At 38.7% G+C, this 24,620-nt stretch overlaps 1 protein-coding gene across 2 annotated transcripts in view; it reads right to left on the bottom strand.

Moving 5' to 3' along the window:
- The window catches only part of BRINP3 (BMP/retinoic acid inducible neural specific 3), a 212,056-nt gene that overhangs the window by 52,403 nt on the left and 135,033 nt on the right, over positions 1–24,620 (bottom strand). For both annotated transcript variants that reach the window (XM_032226941.1, XM_032226942.1), the window contains 2 exons: positions 8,923–9,028; positions 2,929–3,165 (listed from right to left, as the gene is read on the bottom strand). In XM_032226941.1, the coding sequence (XP_032082832.1) occupies positions 2,929–3,165; positions 8,923–9,028 (343 nt within the window). The remainder of the gene's footprint in view (positions 1–2,928; positions 3,166–8,922; positions 9,029–24,620) is intronic.

Genomic DNA, 24,620 nt, shown 5'->3' with positions numbered 1-24,620 from the left:
ACCCATTCCTAGATTCTCTCATCAGCACAATGGAGAATATAGAATTTTGCATAATTTAATTTCAAAATATATACCTCCAAAAAAAACATACGTAGATCAGACTTACCACATTTGGAACCCTCTAGATAAATCCAGTTACAATTCTCATCATTTCCAAATAAGATGGTCATTGGCATATTGGTTGGGGATGATGGAATTGTAATTTATTTCACCTGGTTGGTATGTCCGTGAGAAAGACTGATTTAAGTTCCTCTCATTTACGCAACAGATGTTACCCGGGAATACTTAATCTTCCTGTTCTAAATATTTGAGAATTTTCTTACACATTTTTTTTAGAAAACCTCATATACAATAGCAAATCACAAAACACAGATCTCCTCAGTGCAATTGATCTAGCAAAATCTCTCTTCTTCTGCCAACTTCCCTTTGAATCCTTGACGAGAGTGCAAAAACAGGCTATGGAAAGCTTGATTTCAAAATCTATCTCATAATCATAAAGGTCACAATAGCTGAACGTAATTAAGCTTTCATGATATTTAAAGGTTTGCTCCCCTCAAGATACTAGTCTGAAAAGGGCAAAATGGCAGTGGCAGGTAGAGACTTCCTTCAGGAGATAACTGGTATGGGCGAGTCAGTCATAAGTGATGACTGAAGGCAGTTAAATCCTCATCTGGATCTCTTCTGCCACCGGAGTGCATTGCTGCCAAGTGTACAGATCTATCTTTACTTCATCTTCATAGGATTCCAATAGTGGAGTCATTTTTTTTTTCATTTTTTTTCCCTTACAACGGTCCTACTTCTTCTTCCCTCCCTCCCTCCCTCTTTCCTTCCCTCGTTTCTTCTCTCCTACTCCCCTTCCTTCCCTCCCTCCTTCCCCTTCCCTCCTTCCTTTCCCCCTTCCTTTCCTCCTTCCTTCCCCCCTTCCTTCTCTCCTACATTCCCTCCTTCCTTGCCTCCTTTCTTCTCTCCTTCTCTCCTTCCTTCACTCCTTCCTTCCCTCCTTTCTTCTCTCCTTCTCTCCTTCCTTCACTCCTTCCTTCCCTCCTTGCTTCCCTCCCTCCTTCCCTCCCTCCTTCCTACCCCCCTTTCTTCTCTTTCTTCTCTCCTTCCTTCCTTCCTCTTTACCCTTCCCCTCTTCTTCCCATTCCTCCCCTCTTTCCTACTCTTACATTCCCTCCCATTCTTCCCCTGCCTTTCCCTTTCTCCTATTCCTCTCCTTTCTCCTCTCCTTCCTATCTTTCCTTCTACTCCTCCCTCCATCCACTCTATCCGTTGTTGTGTTTACATATTCATAAGTGATGACTGAAGGCAGTTAAATCCTCATCTGGATCTCTTCTGCCACCTGACTGCATTTCTGCCAGGTGTACAGTTCTATCTTTACTTCATCTTGATAGGATTCCAATAGTGGAGTCATTTTTCTTTTTATAGGTAAAACATCCATCAACACAACTGTGGCATCCTGGTAAAAAGTGAATATGGGGTAAAGGCCATTTCATACTAAATTGGAAATGATGTGGGTTGGAGTTTCCTGCAAACTTCGAACTGGCCATATGTTCCAAAATCCATCTCGATTGTACAGGAATTATGGACATATTAATCAGTAATCTGCTTGCTCAGTAGATTATTTTCAAACCAATTAGGAATATGAACACAAACACACAAACACATACACATTCCCACAGAGTTTTTATAGAGAACTTCTCAAAACTTTCTGCTAGCTATCCCTATTTCTGTTGCACAATCATTACTTCTTTCACTAGTCATTCCTCAATTTACCAGCATTGCTTTTACCCAAGAATGCAACTTTGCTCAAGATAGCAGAAAGTCCATTCAATTCACACTTAGTTGTTGTTTATTTTGCCGTGATTCTTGCTCTGAAAAGTAGACACTTGTGGAAGTTTGTTTAGAGTTTGTGTTGCAATGCATTGAGGTTGAATCTCCTAAATCTGCTCCCATATAAATATAAGTAGTGTAACGCTTCTATAGACTTTAAGGGGGGAGGGGGGGCTCACATGCTCTCCTCAGTCTATCCTAGAAAGTCTTTGTATAATTCTTGCACTATTCCCCTGAGCCTTAGATGCTTAGTCTCATTCTCCCTACTACTTTCAAAATTATTTACTTATTTCCACCTCTTGGTATTTCCGCCCTTCATGGTATTGGATCTGGGTACTTGAGAGACCGCCTGCTGCCAATTACCTCCCACAGACCCATTAGATCTCACAGGGTTGGCCTCCTCCAGGTGCCATCTACCAGCCATCTGGTAGTAGTCATCTGGCTATTACCCGGGGGAGGGCCTTCTCTGTGGCAGCTCCGGCCCTCTGGAATGAGCTCCCCGCAGGGATTCGGACCCTCACCTCTCTCCAGGCCTTCCGAAAAGCCGTCAAAACCTGGCTTTGCCGGCAGGCCTGAGGGTGATGAGTTGCCTCCCCTCTCGACATGTATGGTTGTGCGACTGTTGTTTACTTTTATTATTTGTATTTTGTTTTTTATGTTCCCCTTTTTCCCCCTTGAATTGTTCGCCACCCTGAGTCCTCCCGGAGAAGGGCAGCATACAAATAATAAAATTCTATTCTATTCTATTCTCTTATAAACATTTTTATGACAGAATGAGTGATGCTAATGGACTTTGCAGAGTACCATTCTCCAAGTTATAGTGTAGAATCATGGGCATGCCTAACAAAATAGTATGATAACCCACATATTAAATCAAGGCAGATTTGGCCAGCCAAGAATGTCCTCAAAAATGGAACCAAACAAAATAGTTCTTACACACATGCTCAACTGAGATTTGCTGCATCCTTAATTCATAGCTGCTAATGAATGCAATCCACCCTTCCATGCATTATTTCTGGTCACAGAGTAATGATGATGTAATTATAGAATCACAGGACAATGATGAGAATGATATACTATGTGAAAACATCACACCTGAATCTTCGAAATCACTATTGTACGTATTCCATGTCTCACTGATGCGTAGCAAGCTCTCCTCCATGGCTTGAATATCCATATATGGACAGTTGCATTCTGGGAATCTGGACCCACACTGACACCAACAATCGTTGTCCTTGCAGATAAATTCTCCCTCTGAATTACATGCGATGTAGCTCAGCGCTGCCTGCACAAACCTCTCTTGCAAATATTCGGGCAGGATAAGCTGAAGACCTTAATGGAGGAGGAAGACAAGGAGAACAAGAAACAATTTATCTTAATAAGCGAGATCGTTTCCTCAGAGCTTAACCAATCCTTTAGATTTAATTCTGCCTACAATCAATATGTCCATAGGAGACGTTAGGTCACAGATTTAAAGGCAATCAAACAACTAACATATATCATTGTTTATGACTTGTGACAAAGTCAAACCTCCTGGGAACAAGAAGCGTTTTTGCAATTGATTGCTAGAGGATGGTTTTTCACATGCCAAGGGGAACCAGGCAACTGGTTTTTAGTGGATCTGTTGAAAAATGGCTCTACTAGGAGGAAAAAATATCACAATGTTTTTATTCTCCACTTTTAAACACACTAAACCTACAGGGATTCTTTTAAACAACATTAAATCTATATACCAAGACAAAACTTCCTCGAGTAGCTTTATGTTACAGATTACTGACAATAATGCAAGGATCACTTCAAATCATTGTACTTGAAGTGTGAATTCCACCAATGTTTGTATTATTGATAAAATTACTTTTAAAAAAAAGAATAATCTGCATGATCATTTTGTTCAGGAAGGATGCTTTTTTATTCATATTCCTCTTGTTACTTCAACTGTATCTTTTGATCAAATTGGTTGAAAATCATTTCTGATCCACAGCACGGAAGATGTTTCCTCAGAATAATACTTTTATAAACTGGGGAGTTTATAAAACAATTGTAATTAATAAATATCAAAACCTATACATCAGGAATTCTACTTCTCAGTAGCATGGGAGTAGACCCAAGGAATCTCTTCCCACAAAAAAATGATTTGGTTCCTGTGTGAAGGAGTATCTTTAATCCCAAGGCTAAACTGAGGAAAAGAATGATCAAATCATTTTTTGTGAAGTGTTGTTGTAGCCATATATGTTTCACTTATCTATCCAATTTTATGAAAAACTCACTAGAGAACTTCTCTTTCGTGAAGACTGTTAAAAAAAAAAGGAAATAGATTTTTGATATTGCTTTGGCTGGGAAAAAATGTCTTACCCTTCCTTGGGCTTCTCCATGTAGGTGCTTGCAGCAAAATTCATCAATGCAGTTAATAAACATTTTGGAACATAGTGAGAAGGCATCAGACTAATTGCCAGGTATGTAGCCTATGCCAGGGATTTAATTATTTATATCTCACCTTTATTATTTTTTATAAATAACTCAAGGCAACATGCACATTCACAAAAGCCAACTGGATGACATTGAGCCCAGTCACTCTCCTTCAGTCCACCTACTTCATTAGTTTGTTGTGTGGGAAATTGGATGAGGAAGGAGCATTAGGTATCTTACCACCTTGAGTTATTTACCAAGTAATAAAGGACGGATACAAAAAAAAAATCTAATAAATTCATAGTGATTAAGAAATGTAGCTCATGCCAGACAAGTTCAAAATATAGCAAGAATATCCCCCGGGCCTCGGCATGATATTACACTGTGACATTATTCTAAATTCAGGGTTATCATATGAAAAAAACATTGTTGTATATATTCTTATGCATTGCACCACATATTTTGTCTTCTCTACATATTTCAATTGAAAAGGAACGTCTGGCAAACGTGGCCTTAGGATTTCTGTCCTATTCTTAGATTTCTCTGAATGTTGAGGTTATTCACACAGTTTCCATCCCTGCCTCCTCTGTGCAATCATTACATGGAAATCAGGCAAAGGAAGGTCAATTGTTGAATGATAAGTTGGTCAATGAATAAATCCACTTGGACATGGGTATTACACTTCATTGAAGACTGACCCATCCAAAGAGACAGCAGGCATGACTGCCAGGACAACTAAAAGCTAGAAACATGTTGCTGATTTGAAAAACAGGTGTTTAAGAATCTTGTCACACTTAATGGATTCTGAACACAATATTAATTATTTGTTGTCTGAATATAGCTTTGTTGGTCTTTGGAGAGCTAATACAGCAATATATGTTGGCCCCCAAACATCATATTCTAATTCTTTTAACACTTTTACCTTTTTCAAAAGCATTATTTCTAATTAAAATAATGCAATCAGAGGTGGGTCCCTACCAGTTCGCACCTATTCGGTAGAACCGGTTCATCAAATCTACCGAACCGGTTAGAAGAGGTTTCACCAGTGGACCCGGAAAGCAGGCCACACCTACAGAAGAGGTTCCAAATTTTTTTGAAACCCACCACTGGTCCTTGGATATGATTATTCTACACTATCATGCTCTTATTTATAAAACTCAGTGCCTCTGTGAAAGGTAAGGATGACTACTGCGTTTGTGGTGCAATCAGAACATTGCGTGTGTTGAAGTTGTTTTAACGCAAACCAAAGATGCCTTTTAAAAAAGAAGTTTACATCATATTCTCATGCATGCCAGTGCAGTGTGGGAGGTAATTTAAGGTGGTTCTGACAAGTGTCGTCGGCATCTTCATATCCGGTCACATGGGCGGCAAGCCACTCCCATCCGGTCACATGGGCGGCAAGCCACTCCCACAAAGGAGGCCACACCCACAGAGTAGGTTCAAACAATTTTTGAATCCCACCACTGAATGCAATGTATCTGAGTGGGTAGAAATAATTGTATATGGTTTTTCTCACATATACCTCTCTGTTTCCAGGCCAAAGAAGAAGTGGTGGTTGCACACTATTTGACCAAATCCAATGTAAATTACACAAGAATTGGTTACCGTGAAGTGTTTTAAACTTTCTTTTTAGACTGGAACAAGCCTGTCTACTTACTTTCAGTGGCTTGAGAATGACCTCAAAAAGCAACCATTTTTTATGTTTACATGCTTATTACATTCTTGTTTTTATTGACATATTTTGCAAATGTTTGTAGTACATCTTGACCAAAGACCAAACAAATTAATGCATGAATTTTGAAGAAAGATAGCTTGCTGAAAGATATATAATAAATATGCAATATTATATAGTACAATAAAATGTCCATTTAAAGGTATTGCTGGAAAAAAATATGAAAATAAGCTTTGCCATATGTTAATATTTTTGTTTGGCAAAACAATGACGACTATGATGTGAATTTTAAAAGACTGTTGTATATGTGACCATTTTGACATTAGAATTACATTACAATGATATTAACAAAACAAGACTACGATTGATATAATAATTTTACTGATAAATATGATGTCAAGCATAGTGAGAACAGCATCTGAACAGGAAATAACTTCAATAATCACAATGGAGATATGAGCCCCAAAGAAAATGACAGAATCATCTATTGAGGTGTAATGTAGTAAAATATCAGGTATACAGTGGTATATTCATGATTGGCTGTCCTACTACATGAGAAGAAAAGGGGAAATTTTGTGTTTCATTCATCAATTCCAACAAAAAATAGTTCCCTATTCCAAGAGCTGGAAAATAAATTTCAAATAAACCATGTTCGGAACCCACTAAAAGTTCAACTAGCAGTCCACAATCTCTATTAGAGGCCTATGTATATTTCTGGAGAAAGCGTAATATCATTCCATGTTTTACAGAAAGATACTAAGCAGACCTCACATGGTAGGAACTGATTGGAAGTGGCCTCTCTGATATCTTTTCTACACACAAAAGAAAGTTTTTCCCCTCAAAAAAACGACAACAACAACAAAACCCCTCTATTCTGACCATGAATAACCTTCATGGATTTTCTTAATCATGCTGATGTATAACACTGGTGTCAAACTTGCTCCATTATGATGCCATCATATGATGTATTGTGATGTTCTTCCCCTTCACGGAGTTGTGGTGGGCATAGCCTGTGCGTGATGCACCTGGCACACAAGCCACCAGTCTGACACCCCCTGATATATAACATTGTATGAATTAACCTTTTTCTAAGATTCATTGTTAATGCTATTCCCATTTCTCAGAATTCTAGCGTTCCCCCATTTTCTCTTCTCAAATATATATTTAGGTGGAACTCACTGACAATCTGAGGAATATTGTTTTTCTCAACTCTTATTGGAAACCTTTAATTTCCCTTGAAACACTTTTCCGTATTTGCCTTGAAGTTGGAAGACAATTCTACTGCCAAATTTCTATAAAACCCCTGAAGGAAACTCAAAGAATGTTAATAAGATTAACACAAAGTCTCTGGATTTTTAATATCATCATTGGATCCCTAAGCACCAGACAAGCAAAAATGTATTAAAAGTAAGAGACAAACAATGATTCCCCAGCCCAATTTTTATTGTAATGTGCTGCAGGAATTTTTTTTCTCTCCTTCTAATTATATACTGTATTAGCTTGATGAAATTTCTAGCAGTGACTTCCATAGCAAGGCTGCATATTGCCAAATAAGCAACATTAGCGCAGTCCTTGAATATAGATATGAAAAACATTCAGTGGCTAGTGGTATTTTTCTTTGTGCTGCTTAATTAGGATTTTTTAGCCGGATTGAGCAATACCTTGCTTTTCAACAAATTTTAACAATTTAAAGTAGAGTCAAATATAGCAATAGCAGTTAGACTTATATACCGCTTCATAGGGCTTTCAGCCCTCTCTAAGTGGTTTACAGAGTCAGCATATTGCCCCCAACAACAATCCGGGTCCTCATTTCACCCACCTCGGAAGGATGGAAGGCTGAGTCAACCCTGAGCCGGTGAGATTTGAACAGCCCAACTGCAGAACTGCAGTCAGCTGAAGTAGCCTGCACTCTAACCACTGCGCCACCTCGGCTAACAAATAAACAGTCCAGCTCAATGTGTTGGAACTCCATTATGATCCTGTAATCCCTTAATTTGAGCTAGAGTCACCCTATTTGAATGGAGATGCCCAGGATGGGTTAGGATTAGGGTTAGACCCCACATAGAGTGTGCAGCAGATATTTTTTTTCCCTTATACCCAAGGTGTCAGGCCTGCAGTGGTTCCTTTAAGAATCTTTGGCCTACCACACTCTTATTAAGGGGGGGGGGGATTTAGCAAAGGGTAGAATGTGTTGTTTTCAAAATAAGAAATTCCTTCCTAGAAGCTCAAAGTCATCTTTTGTCTCCCAAACCTTTACACCTGGACGGAAGCAGTTAGGCGTAGACGCCAGCGTGGAAGAAGAAGATTGGACCATGTGATGGACTGTGGGTGTGGGGGCAAGATCATGAACTTTTAACTGGGTGGGATTCTGATGTAACTTCCAGAGTCGGAATCCCATAGCACTATGCCAACATGCCTGCTTTATTAAACTGGAACTTTAAGCATAGTTTTGGCTTCGACTCTGATTTAATTTTACATGGTATTTGGAACGCTTACACAAGGTGAGAGAAACATCGGCTGCTACTTAGGATTGAACTGTCAATGGAAGGTGAGTGTCTTTACCACTAGGCCACCAAGCTGCTCATATCAAACACCCTGAATGTTTCGAATAATTCTATACGTGAATTGGAGTACTATCAGATAGTATGCAAACTATATATTAAAGCAGTGTTTCTCAACCTTGGCAACTTGAAGACGTCTGGACTTCAACTCCCAGAATTCCCCAGCCAGCGATGCTGTCTGGGGAATTCTGGGAGTTGAAGTCCAGACGTCTTCAAGTTGCCAAGGTTGAGAAACACTGTATTAAAGAACATGGCTACAACACATTTTTTTGAACGTGATTTTTCCCCCATATTTGAACAGAATCTTGATTTCAACATACCTGCGGATACCTTAGAGAAATAGAACATTTGAAATGATTCTTCACATGCACTCTTCAGGCATATTGTAAGTTTAACAATAGTCCTGTAAACATCTTCCTGTTAGAAGTTCACAAAATTCCACCCACGTACCTTGCAATTGAATCTTATTTTCTGGACTCTGTACCAAAACAGAGCTGACAGAATCTAGGTTGTCATAGTTACTGCAGCCAAGAGGACCAGTCCGTGTTTCTGTCACCTAAAGGAATGGAAAACCATTTGCTGTATTATATAGAAAAGGCTAAATTTCCCTCCCAAAACATCTGGAACTTGAAGAAGTAGTGGTCATTGTAACCAATACACATGGCATTATATTTTATCATGTATTTCTGGTAGTGGTCAATCTTCTAGAAATCAGCGAACCCTTGGCAAGTCAAATTTTATAAACCTGGCAGAAGAAACCACCCTCCTCAATTTTTGTGGAACTAGTAATATGGAAAACGGATGGTTAGTATGTCATGGGAGATTCCTGAGAAAGAAAAACAAATTGATATTTATTCAGTCAGTTGTGCCTAGATGAAAAAGTTAGGTATCAGAAACACCATAACAACATTCTGCTTAAAATTATATTGTTGATTTACAAATAAATAAAGTAGCTTCAAGGAAAGAAATGGAAGGAAGAGAGGGTCAAACTTCTGGATATAATATTAAACTGGATTCAAACTGGAAGCATATTTCCATGACATACCTTTTTATGTCATTTATAGATTACTGACTCATCAATTAGTATTCTTAAAGATGTGTGCACCAATTTTTCTACCATGTCGGGAGAGACTGAAGACTAAAATACTGCAGATTTTAATTTGTTTTAAAGAAAATCATTGACTGAAAAAAAAAGGGTCTAATTTCTTTTCTGTTTATTTTTAAAACTCAACTTTTTTGAAATGTGGTATTAATCCTATTACAGGATTAGGAATATTAGGATTATTAATACTAATAATCAGAATAACGCCTGGAAGGCTTTAAGTATGTGTTATACTTAACCTTAACCCTAACCTCCAAACCTTTGTTTGCATACTTGTTTTAAAATATTTTAAAATTATAAAAGGTGAGATGGTAAAACCACTAAGAATTTTTAATACATAAAATGATTCAATGTTTAGATTGAGCAGGTTAAGCACCTTAAATTACTTTGTCCAGTTGTGTGTGTGTGTGTGTGTGTGTTTGTGTGTGTGTAATTCTGTTTTGAATATGTTGTGGCCCGGCAGGAGCCGTTGGATCTGCCACCAGACTCCGACAGCGAGGGGGTCTTATGAGTCGGCCTTGGAGGAGGTGGAGGACCCTGGACAGGGTGTCGACTCTGAGCAGGGTGAGGAGAGACTGGTTGGCCACCAGGTGGCGGCATCAAAGGGAATGTTCAGGAAAACATTTGGGAGTTGTTTCAGGATGCATGCAGGTGAAGAGCTACTCAACGGAAGGAACACTTGCGTAATTGTAGGAGATGATTGTGCTTAGCTGATGCTGATTAAGATCCTCTCCTGAGTATAAAAGAGACTGTTTGTGCCACGCCCTGGTTGCAGGAGTCAACGTTCTCGTTCATGATTCAGGGAAACCAACTTGGATAAGTGGTTTGCTGTGAGAAGCTTGTTTGCATTGCCTAGGTTGGTAGTAATTGCTGCCAGAGAGCTTATCTCTTTGTTTATTTTGGGTTTGCAGCCAACAAGAGTCTGGACTGATTAAAACATTCTTTTGTACGTCTGTTTTGGCTTTCGTTCCTGACGGAGAAGGGGGGCGGCAGAACAGAATGTATAGGTTCTCCTTTAACTTTATCTTTAACAATTGTTATTAATCAGGAGGGGGGTGTGTGTGCAGCAGACTGACAGATTTTTCTCAACATGAAAAAGCAGAACAATTTAATTATACACAGGAGGCATCAAGCATGTCAAAGAAAATAACTTTTCTCCATCCCACCTTTCTCCTTTGATTGTTTTGGAAATCTCCAAATGAAAAGAGTCTTAACTACTTTTAAACTATTTAGATTTAGAGAAATGGATTAAAAAAAAGGATAGTGTTGAAATAGTCTGTTTTTAAGGAGCTATATCAAATTGCAAAAATATAAGGACACCTGCAACTTTCAAAGAAGCCTGATGGATATTCTATATTGTACAGTTTACATCGCTTTATTAAATAGGTGTAGCTGCAGGCGGTTAGCTCCATTAATATATATTTCAAAGAAAGAGTGTTAAGGCTAAAGAGGATCATCAACAGCTCGTATAAACTAAAAGGTTCTCTAAACTAGTGTGCCATTCTTCCTCTGATCATATCAAGGAGAAAGGTGGCATTTGGGAGCAAAGCCATTTCAATTTAGTTATTGTTAATATGTTTGAGAGAGTTGTTTGTTATCAAAATTAACAAATGAACAACACTTAAGCTAGTTGCTGGAAAATCCCTAAGTTTTTATGGAAAAAAAAAAGGTTTAAAATTACTACATTAGAATAACCAGCAATTATTAGCTTTTTCTTTTTTCATTAAAGGAAAGGCATTTTGCTTCTATACGTATGAGAAAAAATAACATTTATGGTGTGTGGAGGTCCAAGTTAGAACATTACACTTATTCAGTTTCTCCAAACTGTTATCTACCATTATGAACTCTCCAAACTAAACAATCAAAAGGCAGTGCTGAAATACATTTTAACGTTTTGTGCGCATAGCTACTCTTTCTTTGCCTTCAACCTTGGTTACAAAGGAAACACAAAACATTTGCTTTTATTTGCAACTAGCTGCAATTTGTCAATAATGCCCTGCAGGGGAATTGTGATTAATTTTAATGCTGATATATTATTTTCCCAAGCCAAGTTAAGGCATCACGAGCTGAAATGAGCCAAATTGAAGACTAAGCATTTCTTTATATGTATTTTAGATTAACACAGATAAAAAAATTGTTGATTGAGGAAGAGTAAACAGTGAAAAGGAAAGACAGAAAGGCATGAGGTGAATATCATTAATTTTGCACTAAATCTATTTAATCATATGTTCAAATTCAGCTGAAGTCTGATGATTCTTCTTTCATATCTTATACTCTACATGGTATCGGACCTGGCTACCTGAGAGACCGCCTCCTGACAGTTACCTCCCAGAGACCAATCAGATCCCACAGACTAGGCCTCCTCCGGGTTCCATCTGCCGGCCAATGTCGGCTGGCAACCCCCCGGGGGAGGGCCTTCTCTGTTGCTGCTCCGGCCCTATGGAACGATCTCCCCATTGAGATCCGGACCCTCACTACCCTTCCGGCCTTCCGCAAAGCCACCAAGACCTGGCTGTTCCGGCAGGCCTGGGGCTGTTGAATGATCCAGCCCCATCTTATGTTATGATTGTTGTTGAATTTTTAACTGTTGTTTTTTTTAATTTTTATATCCCCCTCCCTTCTTATTTGTGAGCCGCCCTGAGTCTTCCGAGAGTGAGCGGCATACAAGTTAAATCAGTGTTTCTCAACCTTGGCAACTTGAAGATGTCCGGACTTCAACTCCCAGAATTCCCCAGCCAGCATTCGCTGGCTGGGGAATTCTGGGAGTTGAAGTCCGGACATCTTCAAGTTGCCAAGGTTGAGAAACACTGAGTTAAATAAATAAATAAATAAATAAGTAAATAAATAAATAAATAAATAAATAAATAAATAAATAAATAAATAAATAAACAAACAAACAAATACAATTAAAAATGTTTGAATATCACGTTTCTCTGTTTTGACAAAAGAAACAAAGCATACATACCAGTCTTGACCCACCCAATGAATTTGCTTTGCTGATTAAAGCCAAATATTAATATACAACATTGCTTAATTATCTAACAGAGTAGCTAGTCAAATGCTTCTGGGGACAATGGAAATCATCGTTTTAGAATTCATCTGTTGATTGTGTTGGAGTAATTGAAACTTTAGTTTGATCCTGCAAGGAGGCTCACAGAAATATCCCTCACACATTTTCCTACAAGAATCATTTGCTTTTAATGCACTGTGAATGCATAATGTTGCTTTATAATGAGGATGTATGGGATCACATTTGCATTTTCCATTTATTCTCATTATATCTTGTAACTTCTGATGTAACCAAAGAATGATATCTAGGATAACCATTAAATGGTATGGGATTTTTTTTGAATGTTTATGTTTGTCCTTCATCCGGACATGAGGCAGAGGAGGAGGAGGAGGAGGAGGAGGAGGAGGAGGAGGAGGAGGAGGAGGAGGAGGAGTGGTTATGACTTTGAATCAGAGAAGAGAAAAATGGCTGTGAACCATGTTTGTGACAGAGTACTGCAGAGAAGGTAAAGATGTGCTTTGTTTATTTCCACCTAGATTCCAGCAATCTACTAGCGCTGCTGTTCAATTCCAGTCTTTGGAATGTCAGGGACTTTGCAAGAACATGTCTATTTGTCAGGCTTCATGGGTAAACCACAAGGAAAGCACTACCAGGTGAGTTAAGGCTACTTTATTGCAAGGCTACATTAACCGAATCTTGTAAGTCTGAAAATACAAAAACTCACTCTCTCTGTCTCTATGTAATCCTTAACTTACAATCATTTGTTTAATGGCTATTCATTAAAAAATAGAGAGAGTAAAATAAAGTAATATAAATATAAAAATGCAAAAAATATAAAAACAAATATAAAAATAATATAAAAATATAAAAATAATATAAAAATATACATATACATATACATCAGGGGTGGGTTCCTGCCAGTTCTAACCTCTTCTATAGAAGAGGTTCCACAAATCCACAGTGCCGTTTAGAACCGGTTCCAGCTCCCTCCCCCCCGCCCATCCGCACATCATCAAGATAACGAGCGAGCGGAGGAATTCTGGGAGTTGAAGTCCACAAGTCTTAAAGCTGTCAAGTTTGAACACCCCTGGGGGTTTTTTTTGTAAAGGGTTAGGGGTGCAAGGGTCTTGTAACTTGACAGCTTTAAGACTTGCATGCTTCAAATGCCAGAGTTTCTGAGCCAACATTTTGGTTGCTAAGCAAGAGCATTGTTAAGTGAGTTTCAGCACATTTTACAAGTTGGCCATGCCTACCCAGACACATGGCTGGCAAGCCACTCCCACACAGTCACATGGCTGGCAAGCCACTCCCACCTGGTCACATGGCTGGCAAGCCACTCCCACAAAGCAGGCCACACCTACAGAAGAGGTTCTAAAATTTTTTGAAACCCACCACTGACATATACGTATAAGTATAAGTATAAGTATAAGTATACGTATACATACATACATACATACATACATACATACATACATACATACATACATACGTGAGTGAAATTCTCTATGCACAACCATTTGTTTAATGACAATTCAAAGTTACAATGGCACTGAAAAACAAAATAAAATCTGAACTCATTACACTTTCAATTCCTATTTCCTGAAGTCGCTTTGAGGGCACTTAAGACCTCTGGCTAACTAAACCTAAAACCAGGCTGTAGAAACATGGTCAAAATTCTCCCTGTTCAAATAATGCCCCTATTTCATTTAAAGGAATCCCCAAAGCAAATATGCAGTCCAGATTTACTCCTATCTCTTGCTTATGCCTGTTCTTTTTCTGGATGCATTAGTACAGCTCTTCTTCCAGTGATGTCATTCTATGCTGTCCTGCCTACTTTCCCAGAGCTGTGATCCTTTGTACATTATCCCATTAACCATCTCAAAGTGAACTCACATTTGGATTGCGACATTGCAGCTGGTAATAATTTAATAACTTATTCTTTTGCTCTTTCTCGGCTGCTAAGCCAAGAGGAAACTGCCTGATGGTTTTCATATCAGAAACCACTCAACCTTTACCCTTAAATTTGTCCTTCTATCTGTGACCTTTCATGTATTAAATTTTCTAGTGATTTTCCTTATACTGAAAAAAAACCACACTCTTCTCTGTAAGGTGCTGATCTATTCAATTTCTATGCTACGCATTGCTTATCCGAGTCATCTTTTTCTTTGTTAACCACTTTCTTTGAATAAAAAAAAAAAGAAATATATTTTCTTAAATATTAACTGAGTGCCGAAATGCTAATGTATGAGGGATGTGAATCTTTCCCCAGATCCATCTGTTTTTATGAAAAGTGATTCTTATATTACCAGACCTTCCACTATTAATAATTCTACATACTTGTGCACACTGTATCTATGTGAAGAACTGTGTCCATATACAATCAAGTGTAGGAGGTAAACTGAATTATTATTTTTTTCTTTTAAATGTAGTATAGAATATTCTGAAATAACTTTTACACATGCTTACGTTGCAAGAATCAGAAGGCAATTATTCCATGCATAGATAGCTAAATATGGCATTTCCCCAAAATATGGTTTCACAACCATAAAGGTTAGATTTTTTTTTGTCTTCTCATTAAAAAATATCATTGCATACCACTTCTTAATTTCAATTCTGCTTCTTAATTATGAACAGAACAGGTTTCTTCCAAAATAAGTAGCTCATAACAAATGAAACAGCTGCATATCTTTTTATTGCCATTTCCCAGGAATGAATGAATTAATATGTTTGTACATATTCACATAAAAATCTATTTATAGGTGAGTACATATCTCTATCGATCTTTCTATCTATTTCATTTTTCTATCTATCATATGTCTGGCTCTCTTGCCAAGCGTTTAATTTCCCTCTAATGCAAACTCTATCAAGTATACACAGAATATGAATGAGTAGATATAATAATAGTAATAATAATAGCAGTAGACTTATATACCGCTTCATAGGGCTTTCAGCCCTCTCTAAGCGGTTTACAGAGAGTCAGCATATTGCCCCCAACAATCTGGGTCCTCATTTTACCCACCTCGGAAGGATGGAAGGCTGAGTCAACCCTGAGCCGGTGAGATTTGAACCGCTGAACTGCTGATCTAGCAGTAGCCTGCAGTGCTGCATTTAACCACTGCGCCACCTTGGCTCTAATTTATATATCCTGTGAATATATTTTTTTAGCTCCACTCCATTTGACGAATAACAGATGTCAATTATTTATTTGCCACCCAATAGAGAAGTACCTGAAATCTGAATCACTATAAGATATTCACAGAAAGGTGAGTCAGAAGGACTTAAAATTCATGAAAGGCCATCTGCTATCTAAAGGCCTTCTATATTATGGTAAGGTGATTTGTCCTTGTATAGAAGCGAGAACTTGGATTCTTCACTGCAAAAAGATAACCACAATCAGATGAAACATCACAGTCTGTGCATGTAGCTACACTGGTTAAATAAGCATGAGAGGTCACATCTGTAACATTCATTGACAAAAAAAAAAGCATCCTGGAATGTATTTAGTAGCACAAAAATCAAGGCTTTATAGAATAGAACTACTGTGGTAGATTATTCAACCATCAAAAAAAAAAGAAAAGAAATCAAATAATATTTTATTATAATTCAGGAAATACTTGTCCTTCCTTGTGGCGCAGTGGTGGCGCAGTGGTTAAATGCAGCACTGCAGGCTACTGCTAGATCAGCAGGTCAGCGGTTCAAATCTCACCGGCTCAGGGTTGACTCAGCCTTCCATCCTTCCGAGGTGGGTGAAATGAGGACCCAGATTGTTGGGGGCAATATGCTGACTCTCTGTAAACCGCTTAGAGAGGCCTGAAAGCCCTATGAAGCGGTATATAAGTCTACTGCTATTGCTATTGCTATTGCTATTGCTTGTGAAGCAGACAATACCAATACCAGTGGATTATGAATTCTACTAGATACACAGTGGTGTAAATAAGCTTCAGCTACTTCTTAGTGTTCACTTCAAGAAGAAATGTGCTGCAGGAAGACTAAAAATCTGACTCAACTGTTTCCTGAGATATGTGATACTAGGTTGACATCAAAGGTGGGTTGCTCCCAGTTCGGCCTGGATTGGCCAAACCAGTAGTAATAGCAATAGCAATAGCAGTTAGACTTATATACCGCTTCATAGGGCTTTCAGCCCTCTCTAAGCGGTTTACAGAGCCAGCATATCGCCCCCAACAACAATCCGGGTCCTCATTTTACCCACCTCAGATAACAGTCAGCTGAAGTGGCCTGCAGTACTGCACCCTAACCACTGCGCCACCTTAGTGGCAGCAGGAGGCTCCAGACACCTGCCTGGATGCTTCGGCACATGCACCAGATTTTGAAACCCACCTCTGGTTGACATGGGTAGAAATTGAATTAGTTCTAAGAGAGTCTGGAAGAAGAAAGCAATGGTTATTCCGAATCATTGCTTTCTAATCACTATAATTATCAACTCTTAGTACCCATGGAAAGAATAAGTCTGTGTAAATACAATGAAAACTAACAGCTATGATAAGAAATAAAAATATTGGGAGGAAGAGATGAATGAATTTGAATCCAATGAATCATGTAGATATTATAGAGTAAAACAAGGAAGCCATCAGACTAGGTTTAGGTATTAGCTACCAGAAATAGGAATCAAATGAGGACCAAAACGACAACTACGAAAGATAAGAACTGCTATACGTATTACATGCTCCTTTCTATATCGCCTCAGATGGTTCCGTCCCAGGCGCCTGATGGACCCTGAAAGGTTCCTGATGGAGCTTGGGACTTTTCCTGAATCCCTTGCTCACAACTCGACCGAAGCCCTAGTGGAAGGCTGGGATAGGGCGGCCACTGGGGCTTTCGATCGTGTTGTCCCTTTGCGGCCTCGGACCCGGTGTCGATCCTGGGTAGCTCCCTGGTTTACCGAGGAGCTCCCGGAGATGAAACGCCAGAAAAGACACCTAGAGAGTGATTGGAGAGCCAGCCAGTCCGAATCTGATCGAACACTAAAATAAATAAAAGAAAAGAAAATGCCTCACAGAGAGAATTTTATGAAGGTCCAGAATGGGAATCAAATAGGTTCTGATCTACATCAGTAGCATTTCCTAACCACTTGATGTTAAATTCATGAAAACCTATTCAAAGTTATCCTTTTCTACATTGGGAAATGGGCTTTGGCTAAAACACACCCATACTACAAATCAGCCATTCAGGAAACTCTATTCCAGTGTTTCTCAACCTTGGCAACTTTAAGTCCTGGGGACTTCAACTCCCAGAATTCCCCAGCCAGCTGGCTGGGGGATTCTGGGAGTTGAAGTCCCCAGGACTTAAAGTCGCCAAGGTTGAGAAACACTGCTCTATTCTGACAACAACATACATCTTTTTGCTGATAAATATTTGAAACCTGAAAAATGTCATTTTTAAAACATTTCCAAATAGAAACTCCATTCCCTTATTGTTAATGATTGATATATCATTAATATAAATGAGTTTTGTTGACAGGAGATGTAAAGAAGATAGAGAAAGGAAATTCTACTCGGTAAGAAACAGGAATGGAAAGAAAGAAGAATAAAACAATTTGTGGAAGTTGTGAAAATATTAATCAATAATTCACAATTTATTTAAAAATAATAATTCAGTCTTTCCACAGTAATCCCATAACAGCCTTTGCAATCTGTCTCTCAATGCCTATGCTAAAGAACATATAATGTCCTTTAATAATATAATAGTCAACACAGAATTGGAAATTCTTTTAAAATGACAAAGCCACCTACTTATAAGTAATGAATTTAGCTTCGTTTTCAGAGCTTCAGGACTTCCAATTTCATGGTGACTGAAGGTATAAATTATGAGGTTTGTATTAATATGCTTTATTTATTTCTTCCAATTAGTTCAATATAACTTCCAATCTCATATTTCAGTTGTAGAATTTTAGCGAGAATAAATTCTTCATAAGTAGACTAACATAAAGTATAAGGTCTAGAGACAGCAAGAGAATAATCAGACACAAAAGTTTTATAACTGTTTATTTATTTTCTTGTTCATTGGTTTTTTGCAATGGTAGAATCACCTCTTATTGTTACAAATTAAGTCCACGTCTCTGCATTTGAGTCGGACTTGACTACTGGATTAGTTTTCTTGGCAAGATATCCAAAGTGGTTTGCCATTAAGAGCCGAGGTGGCGCAGTGGTTAAATGCAGCACTGCAGGCTACTTCAGCTGACTGCAGTTCAGCAGTTCGGCTGTTCAAATCTCACCGGCTCAAGGTTGACTCAGCCTTCCATCCTTCCGAGTTGGGTAAAATGAGGACCCGGATTGTTGTTGGGGGCAATATGCTGACTCTGTAAACTGCTTAGAGAGGGCTGGAAGCCCTATGAAGCGGTATATAAGTCTAACTGCTAATGCTATTGCTATTATTTCCTTCCTACAGTTAAGAGACAACAGCTGACCTAAGGCCACTTCTCAAGCTTCTACCTTAAGTGGGACTAAAACTCATAGTTTCTTGATTAGAATATTAGCAATGTTTTTATGATGGCTTCAAAAATCCATCTTTTCTGACCTAGGCTTCCTGATACAGTAAAAAGCACAAACTTAGTCCCCAAAACCCTATTTTTATTTCAAAGGCTGTGAATTATGTTCATTTGCAGCCTGTAATGAGTCCCAAATACTTGTACAGACTCCTACAGTAGCTGCCAAAGTCCTTCAGGATAAGGCTGATAAGCACCCACCTTTATCTTCCTTAAAACGCTTCCAAAGACTTAATTGGCAATTAGCTTGGCAAGGCCACATGGAGCAAAGAGTCAAAACGGAGTTTCAGAAGGTGAACTGACCAACATGAACCAAGCTGCTTCCTGCAAAGGATCATGAGCCTTTGCTCCTCCTTTATGTCCTATGGGAGGTGCCAATCACCTCCAAGCCTTACTCCCGAGTCGTCCCTTCTGTTTTTGACTTCTGGCAGTTCTGTACATGTGTGCAATGGGAACAGGGGGAGCCTGTTCTTCTGCCTCGCTGCTGTCCAACTATTGAGGCTCCGGAGGTAGCACATAACTCCCAGATGGCCCTGGCCCCCTCTCTACCTCCGACACAGAGCCCTCATCCGAGCCTTCCCCAGACTTCAGGACGGATCCATTTTCCTCCTCAATCTCCTCACTGCCCAACTCTACCACCAGCTCTGCAGGCTGGTGGCAGACCACAACACCAACAGGAAAAACAAAATGAATATTAATCTTGCCAAATCTGTAGCTTTTCAGCCAACATATCTCATAAGGAATTTGTAATCTGCCATCCGTACCTAATCACCTAAATAGTTTTCCATTTCAAAGGAACAATAGCAATAGCACTTAGACTTATATACTACTTCACAATGCTTTACAGCCTTGTCAAAGCAGTTTACAGAGTCAGCATATTGCCCCCCCCCAAACAATCTAGGTCCTAATTTTACCCACCTCAGAAGGATGGAAGGCTGAGTCAACTTTGAGACAATGAAAATTGAACTGCCAAACTTCTGGCAGCTGTCAGTCAGCAGAAGTAGACTGCAGGACTGCATTCTAGCCACTGCACCACCAGGGCTCTTAGGGAAAAAAAAACAAGGGCAAAACCATGCACTGGAACCTGAGGTTTATGAAAACTATTATGGAGTTACAAACCATTCTTTTTGTGTCGCAAAAAGCTATTGCCACTCTCGTTTTTTTTAAAGGGCACCTGAGTAATTAATTAATTCGTAATTTAATAAACTTATATGCCACCCAATCCCGTAGGACTCTGGGCGGCTTACAAATACGAGAATAAAACAAAAAATAAAAATAGGGAAAAGACAAGAACAAGTTTAAAAAGAACACAACATACACTCAACTTAGATGGGGGCTGCACCTTATATATGGGTCAACAGCCCCAGGCCTGCCAGAACAGCCAGGTTTTAGTGGCTTTTTGGAAGGCCGAGAGAGTGGGAAGGGTCCGGATCTCTGCGGGTAGATCATTCCACAGGGCCAGAGCAGCTACAGAGAAGTCCCTCCCCCGAGGGGCCACCAGCCAGCATTGTCTGGTCGACGGCACCCGGAGGAGGCCCAGCCCGTGAGTTCTTATGGGCCGTTGGGAGGTATGTGGCAGGAGGCGGTCTTGCAGATATCCAGGTCCTAGGCCATGTAGGGCTTTAAAGGTAATAACCAGCACCTTGAAGCATGTCCAGAGACCAATAGGGAGCCAGTGCAGCTCGCGGAGGATAGGAGTATCTAAACATCTGGGTTCGGGCATTGTTTATGATAGGCAAAAAAAACAAAAACAAATAACATTTAAACTTATATATCACCCCACAGCAGTTTACATCACTCTCGGATCAGTTTACAATGTTCTTGGAAATTGCCCCCAACAATCTGGGTCCTCATTTTACCTACCTCAGAAGGATGGAAGGCTGAGCTAACCTTGAGTCCTGTCAGGATCAATCTCAGGATACGAGCAGAGTTTGCCTAAAAAAACTCCATCCTAACCCCTACACTAGCTGGGGAAAAAAATGTCCTTTAGCAGAAGAAGAAATATGTATCTCTTTTGCTATCCTCCTGGAATTGCTATTCAAGCTTTAGATAGACAATATTGTCATATTATGCCTATTCTTATAGAATAATCCTGCAATACTGTGCCTTAATATCTGGCAGTTATATGGTGTAGTATCACAGGACACAATTTTGTCCTCAGAGTATGTATGTATATATTGTGGAAGAGTAGCTCATGAACTATAAACTAAATGCACCTCATGAAGCATTTTACAGCCCCCAGAATTGTCTCTTGAGTTACAACTACTTTAAGGCCATTCTGCATTGTCTAAAATATAAACTTTGGTTTATTAATGAATTGTGGTAGTAAACATTAATATTTGAGTTGACACAGGCATTTCAATGAAGTTCTAAATGTCAATTTTTGTACACTTATACATACATTTTGCACACTAATACATAGGTTTGTAAACACTTTTCTTGAGACATAGTATTTTTTTCGAAAGCAATGTTCTCTAATATATTGTCTTTTTCAATGTTATTGTCTACCACAAATAGTTTTTATGTGTGCTTATCTCCAATGTTCACATTTATTTCATGCAATTTTATCTAATATGCATGTTTTAGTATGCATTTATTTGCTGGAAAACTGCATTGCAAAACTCAGAAAAAGAATGAATATGTAAAGATAATTGTGCTTCAGGTCATATATTGTTTCAGGAACTAGTACCGGATATGTTTACATTAAAATTCAACACAAGCAAGATTTTCTTCCACTCCTGTTAATCATAAACAAACTAAAGATTAATCTTTAGTTAATAGTATCTCCAGTAGGATTATAAAATTTCATTATGCCTATTTCAACCACTCTTTTTTATTATTTATATTTTTAATGTGAAAAATTGCTATGGAAGACTGCCAGCATAAGTAGAGAAGCTGTTTATTATTTTATGTATTTCTGTTTGTATTAAGAAAGTTAGGCACCAAAGAGAAATCCCTTGTGTGTCCAATCACACTTGGCCAATAAAGAATTCTATTCTATTCTATTCTAATCTACTTTTACACATTTTTTTTTTTTAATTTTAAAGAAATACTTTTTTTAAAAAAATCCGAAAAAGAAGCTGGGGGAATCACCCTTAGTGGATGGAAGATACAGTTACTTAGCTAAGTCCTTCTTTTGAGTATCTGTTCAGGAGAACTATGCCGAGGTGGCGCAGTGGTTAGGGTGCAGTACTGCAGGCCACTTCAGCTGACTGTTAGCTGCAGTTCAGCAGTTCTAATCTCACCGGCTCAAGGTTGACTCAGCCTTCCATCCTTCCGAGGTGGGTGAAATGAGGACCCAGACTGTGGGGGGCGATATGCTGACTCTGTAAACCGCTTAGAGAGGGCTGGAAGCCCTATGAAGCGGTATATAAGTCTAACTGCTATTGCTATTGCTAAATTCAGAAGGGCTGCATATCATTGAAAGTTGTTCAGTTTTTGGAACTTGAAACAAAAACATCATTATATAGGCAGGATCAAATTCTCTGAATAGGAGAAAGAGGGATTTAGGAAGAAAAGGGTTGGCTTAGAAGACAAAAAAATATACTTGACAGGAGGGATGAAAAACAGTTGATCAAATCCCTGTGTGTCTTTGCCAACAGAAAAAGAGGCAGCAAGAGCAATGGACAGAAGCATTTAAAATAAGAGTTAATTTCAAGAAAGAAAGGCTTTTTAAGAATCTGGGGATCCCTCTATCTTATCTTTGCTGCAAAAGGAATAAGCCTGTGGTCTTGTGATATAGACAGACTGAAATTTGTCCCAATGGGATTGTCCCAGTTTTCTTTCGTTGGCAGATAGTCTGACATAGCTAGGAAAGTTAGCAAGGATATACTCTTTGTCCTCATCCGGAACAAGGAAGTCCTATTCCTGTAGGGATCACATTAAAAAAAATGTGATGTGAACAACTGACGTTGCAGCTGCCATATGACCATTCATATGGCAACTATGTACATGTAAAAGCATGCAAGTCTATAGATATGCTTCATATTCTTTTCTGCAAGAGAAGAAGATTGAAAGTAATGAGTTCCAGATTGAAGCAAGAGTATCTCGAAAAATATGCAGACAAAATGGTTTAATCTAATTCAGAGGCAGCCATCCTTAGAAGTCCTTAGAAAAGTACTCATGGTAAAAAGTACTTAGAAAAGTACTTATGGTAAAGGACTTAAAAAGTACTTCTGATAAATGATAAAGTACTTAAAAAATAAGTTGTAATCTTTCTGAAGACAGTTGCTAAGTGTTGAAGAAACTCACAGAGATGATCTTGGGGCGATAATATTTGGAAAACAAACATTATGCCTGTGAAACAGAGAAAGCTTGAGAGAAAATGTCAGGATTCTCGTACTATATCCATAAAGTAATCGTTTGGTCAGACTGGTAGATTTCATTGTTAATGTGGATTGTAATTTGTATTTTGTTCAAAATACAAAATAGAGTTGCTGCAGTCCCTATTTTTGTACCGTTGGACAAAGCTTTTAAGTCCTGTCCAGAATGCATAATCCATTCTCGTAAAATTAATCCTCAATTGTAGCCTTAGCCTCCAGTAGATCAAACTAGGCATGACAATGAGAAGGAAGGACTCAACCTAATGAGGAGGAAGGACTCACTGGAGAAGAGCCTAATGCTGAGAAAGATGGAGGGCAAAAGAAGAAGGGGAAGACAGAGAATGAGATGGCTGGATGGAGTCACTGAAGAAGTCGGCGTGAGTTTAAATGGACTCTAGAGGATGATGGAGGACAGGAAGGCCTGGAGGAATGTTGTCCATGAGGTTGCAATGGATATGACTTCACAACTAAGAACAACAAGACATGACAATATAGGACAATAACTTTTGTGGCTAAATCAGTTGTATAAAGTGATGTGTTTCATTCCTGTTAAGCAAAATGAGCTACAACTATTGCTTCAAAGTCCAGGACCATTGCTCCTTGACATTTGGAAAACAGACATTTCCTCCCACCCTATGAAAGAAAGCAAAAAAAAAAAAAAGGTATTTCACAATAGATGCTTTATGTATTTGAGCCCAGGAAATGTAACATGTCCCAGACTGTCTGATTTCCCACTGTCCTTGTCAATGAGTAATAATGGCTTAAATGGTTCCTTTTAAAACTAATTATGCTGCTTCAGTAACTTGTATTAGGTTTCTAGCTCACCATACTGCTAAGTATGCTCTCATAAAGTTGAAGGAAGTGTACCTCCAGACAAGGAGTTTGTCCTTGACAACAAATACAAGAATCCTTGAAGATGAAATGGAAAGCAAACTCTTTCTTTCAATCAAATTTGAGTGAAATAGTTCCACTGTCCTTATTCCTGAGTACAGAATGCTATTAATAATGAGAGTTGGGTGTTGATGCCTCTTATGTAATAGTTTTGTATGTTTGAATTACTTTAAAACTTCATAAAATGTCATTTTTCCTTTACTCTGTAAATTTTCTCAAAAGGTTCTCAAAATGTTAGAGGTATTAAAGTTGCCCTGAAGTCTTTCACTATCTTCAGTAAGACTGGAAACACTGGAGTTAAAACTGAAAAGGAGAAGTGTT

Source organism: Thamnophis elegans, chromosome 11 (genome assembly GCF_009769535.1).
Source record: "Thamnophis elegans isolate rThaEle1 chromosome 11, rThaEle1.pri, whole genome shotgun sequence".
In the NCBI taxonomy this organism is placed as follows: Eukaryota; Metazoa; Chordata; class Lepidosauria; order Squamata; family Colubridae; genus Thamnophis; species Thamnophis elegans.
Note: the sequence above shows the minus strand (reverse complement) of the source record. Positions and strands in the feature narration are given on the sequence as shown.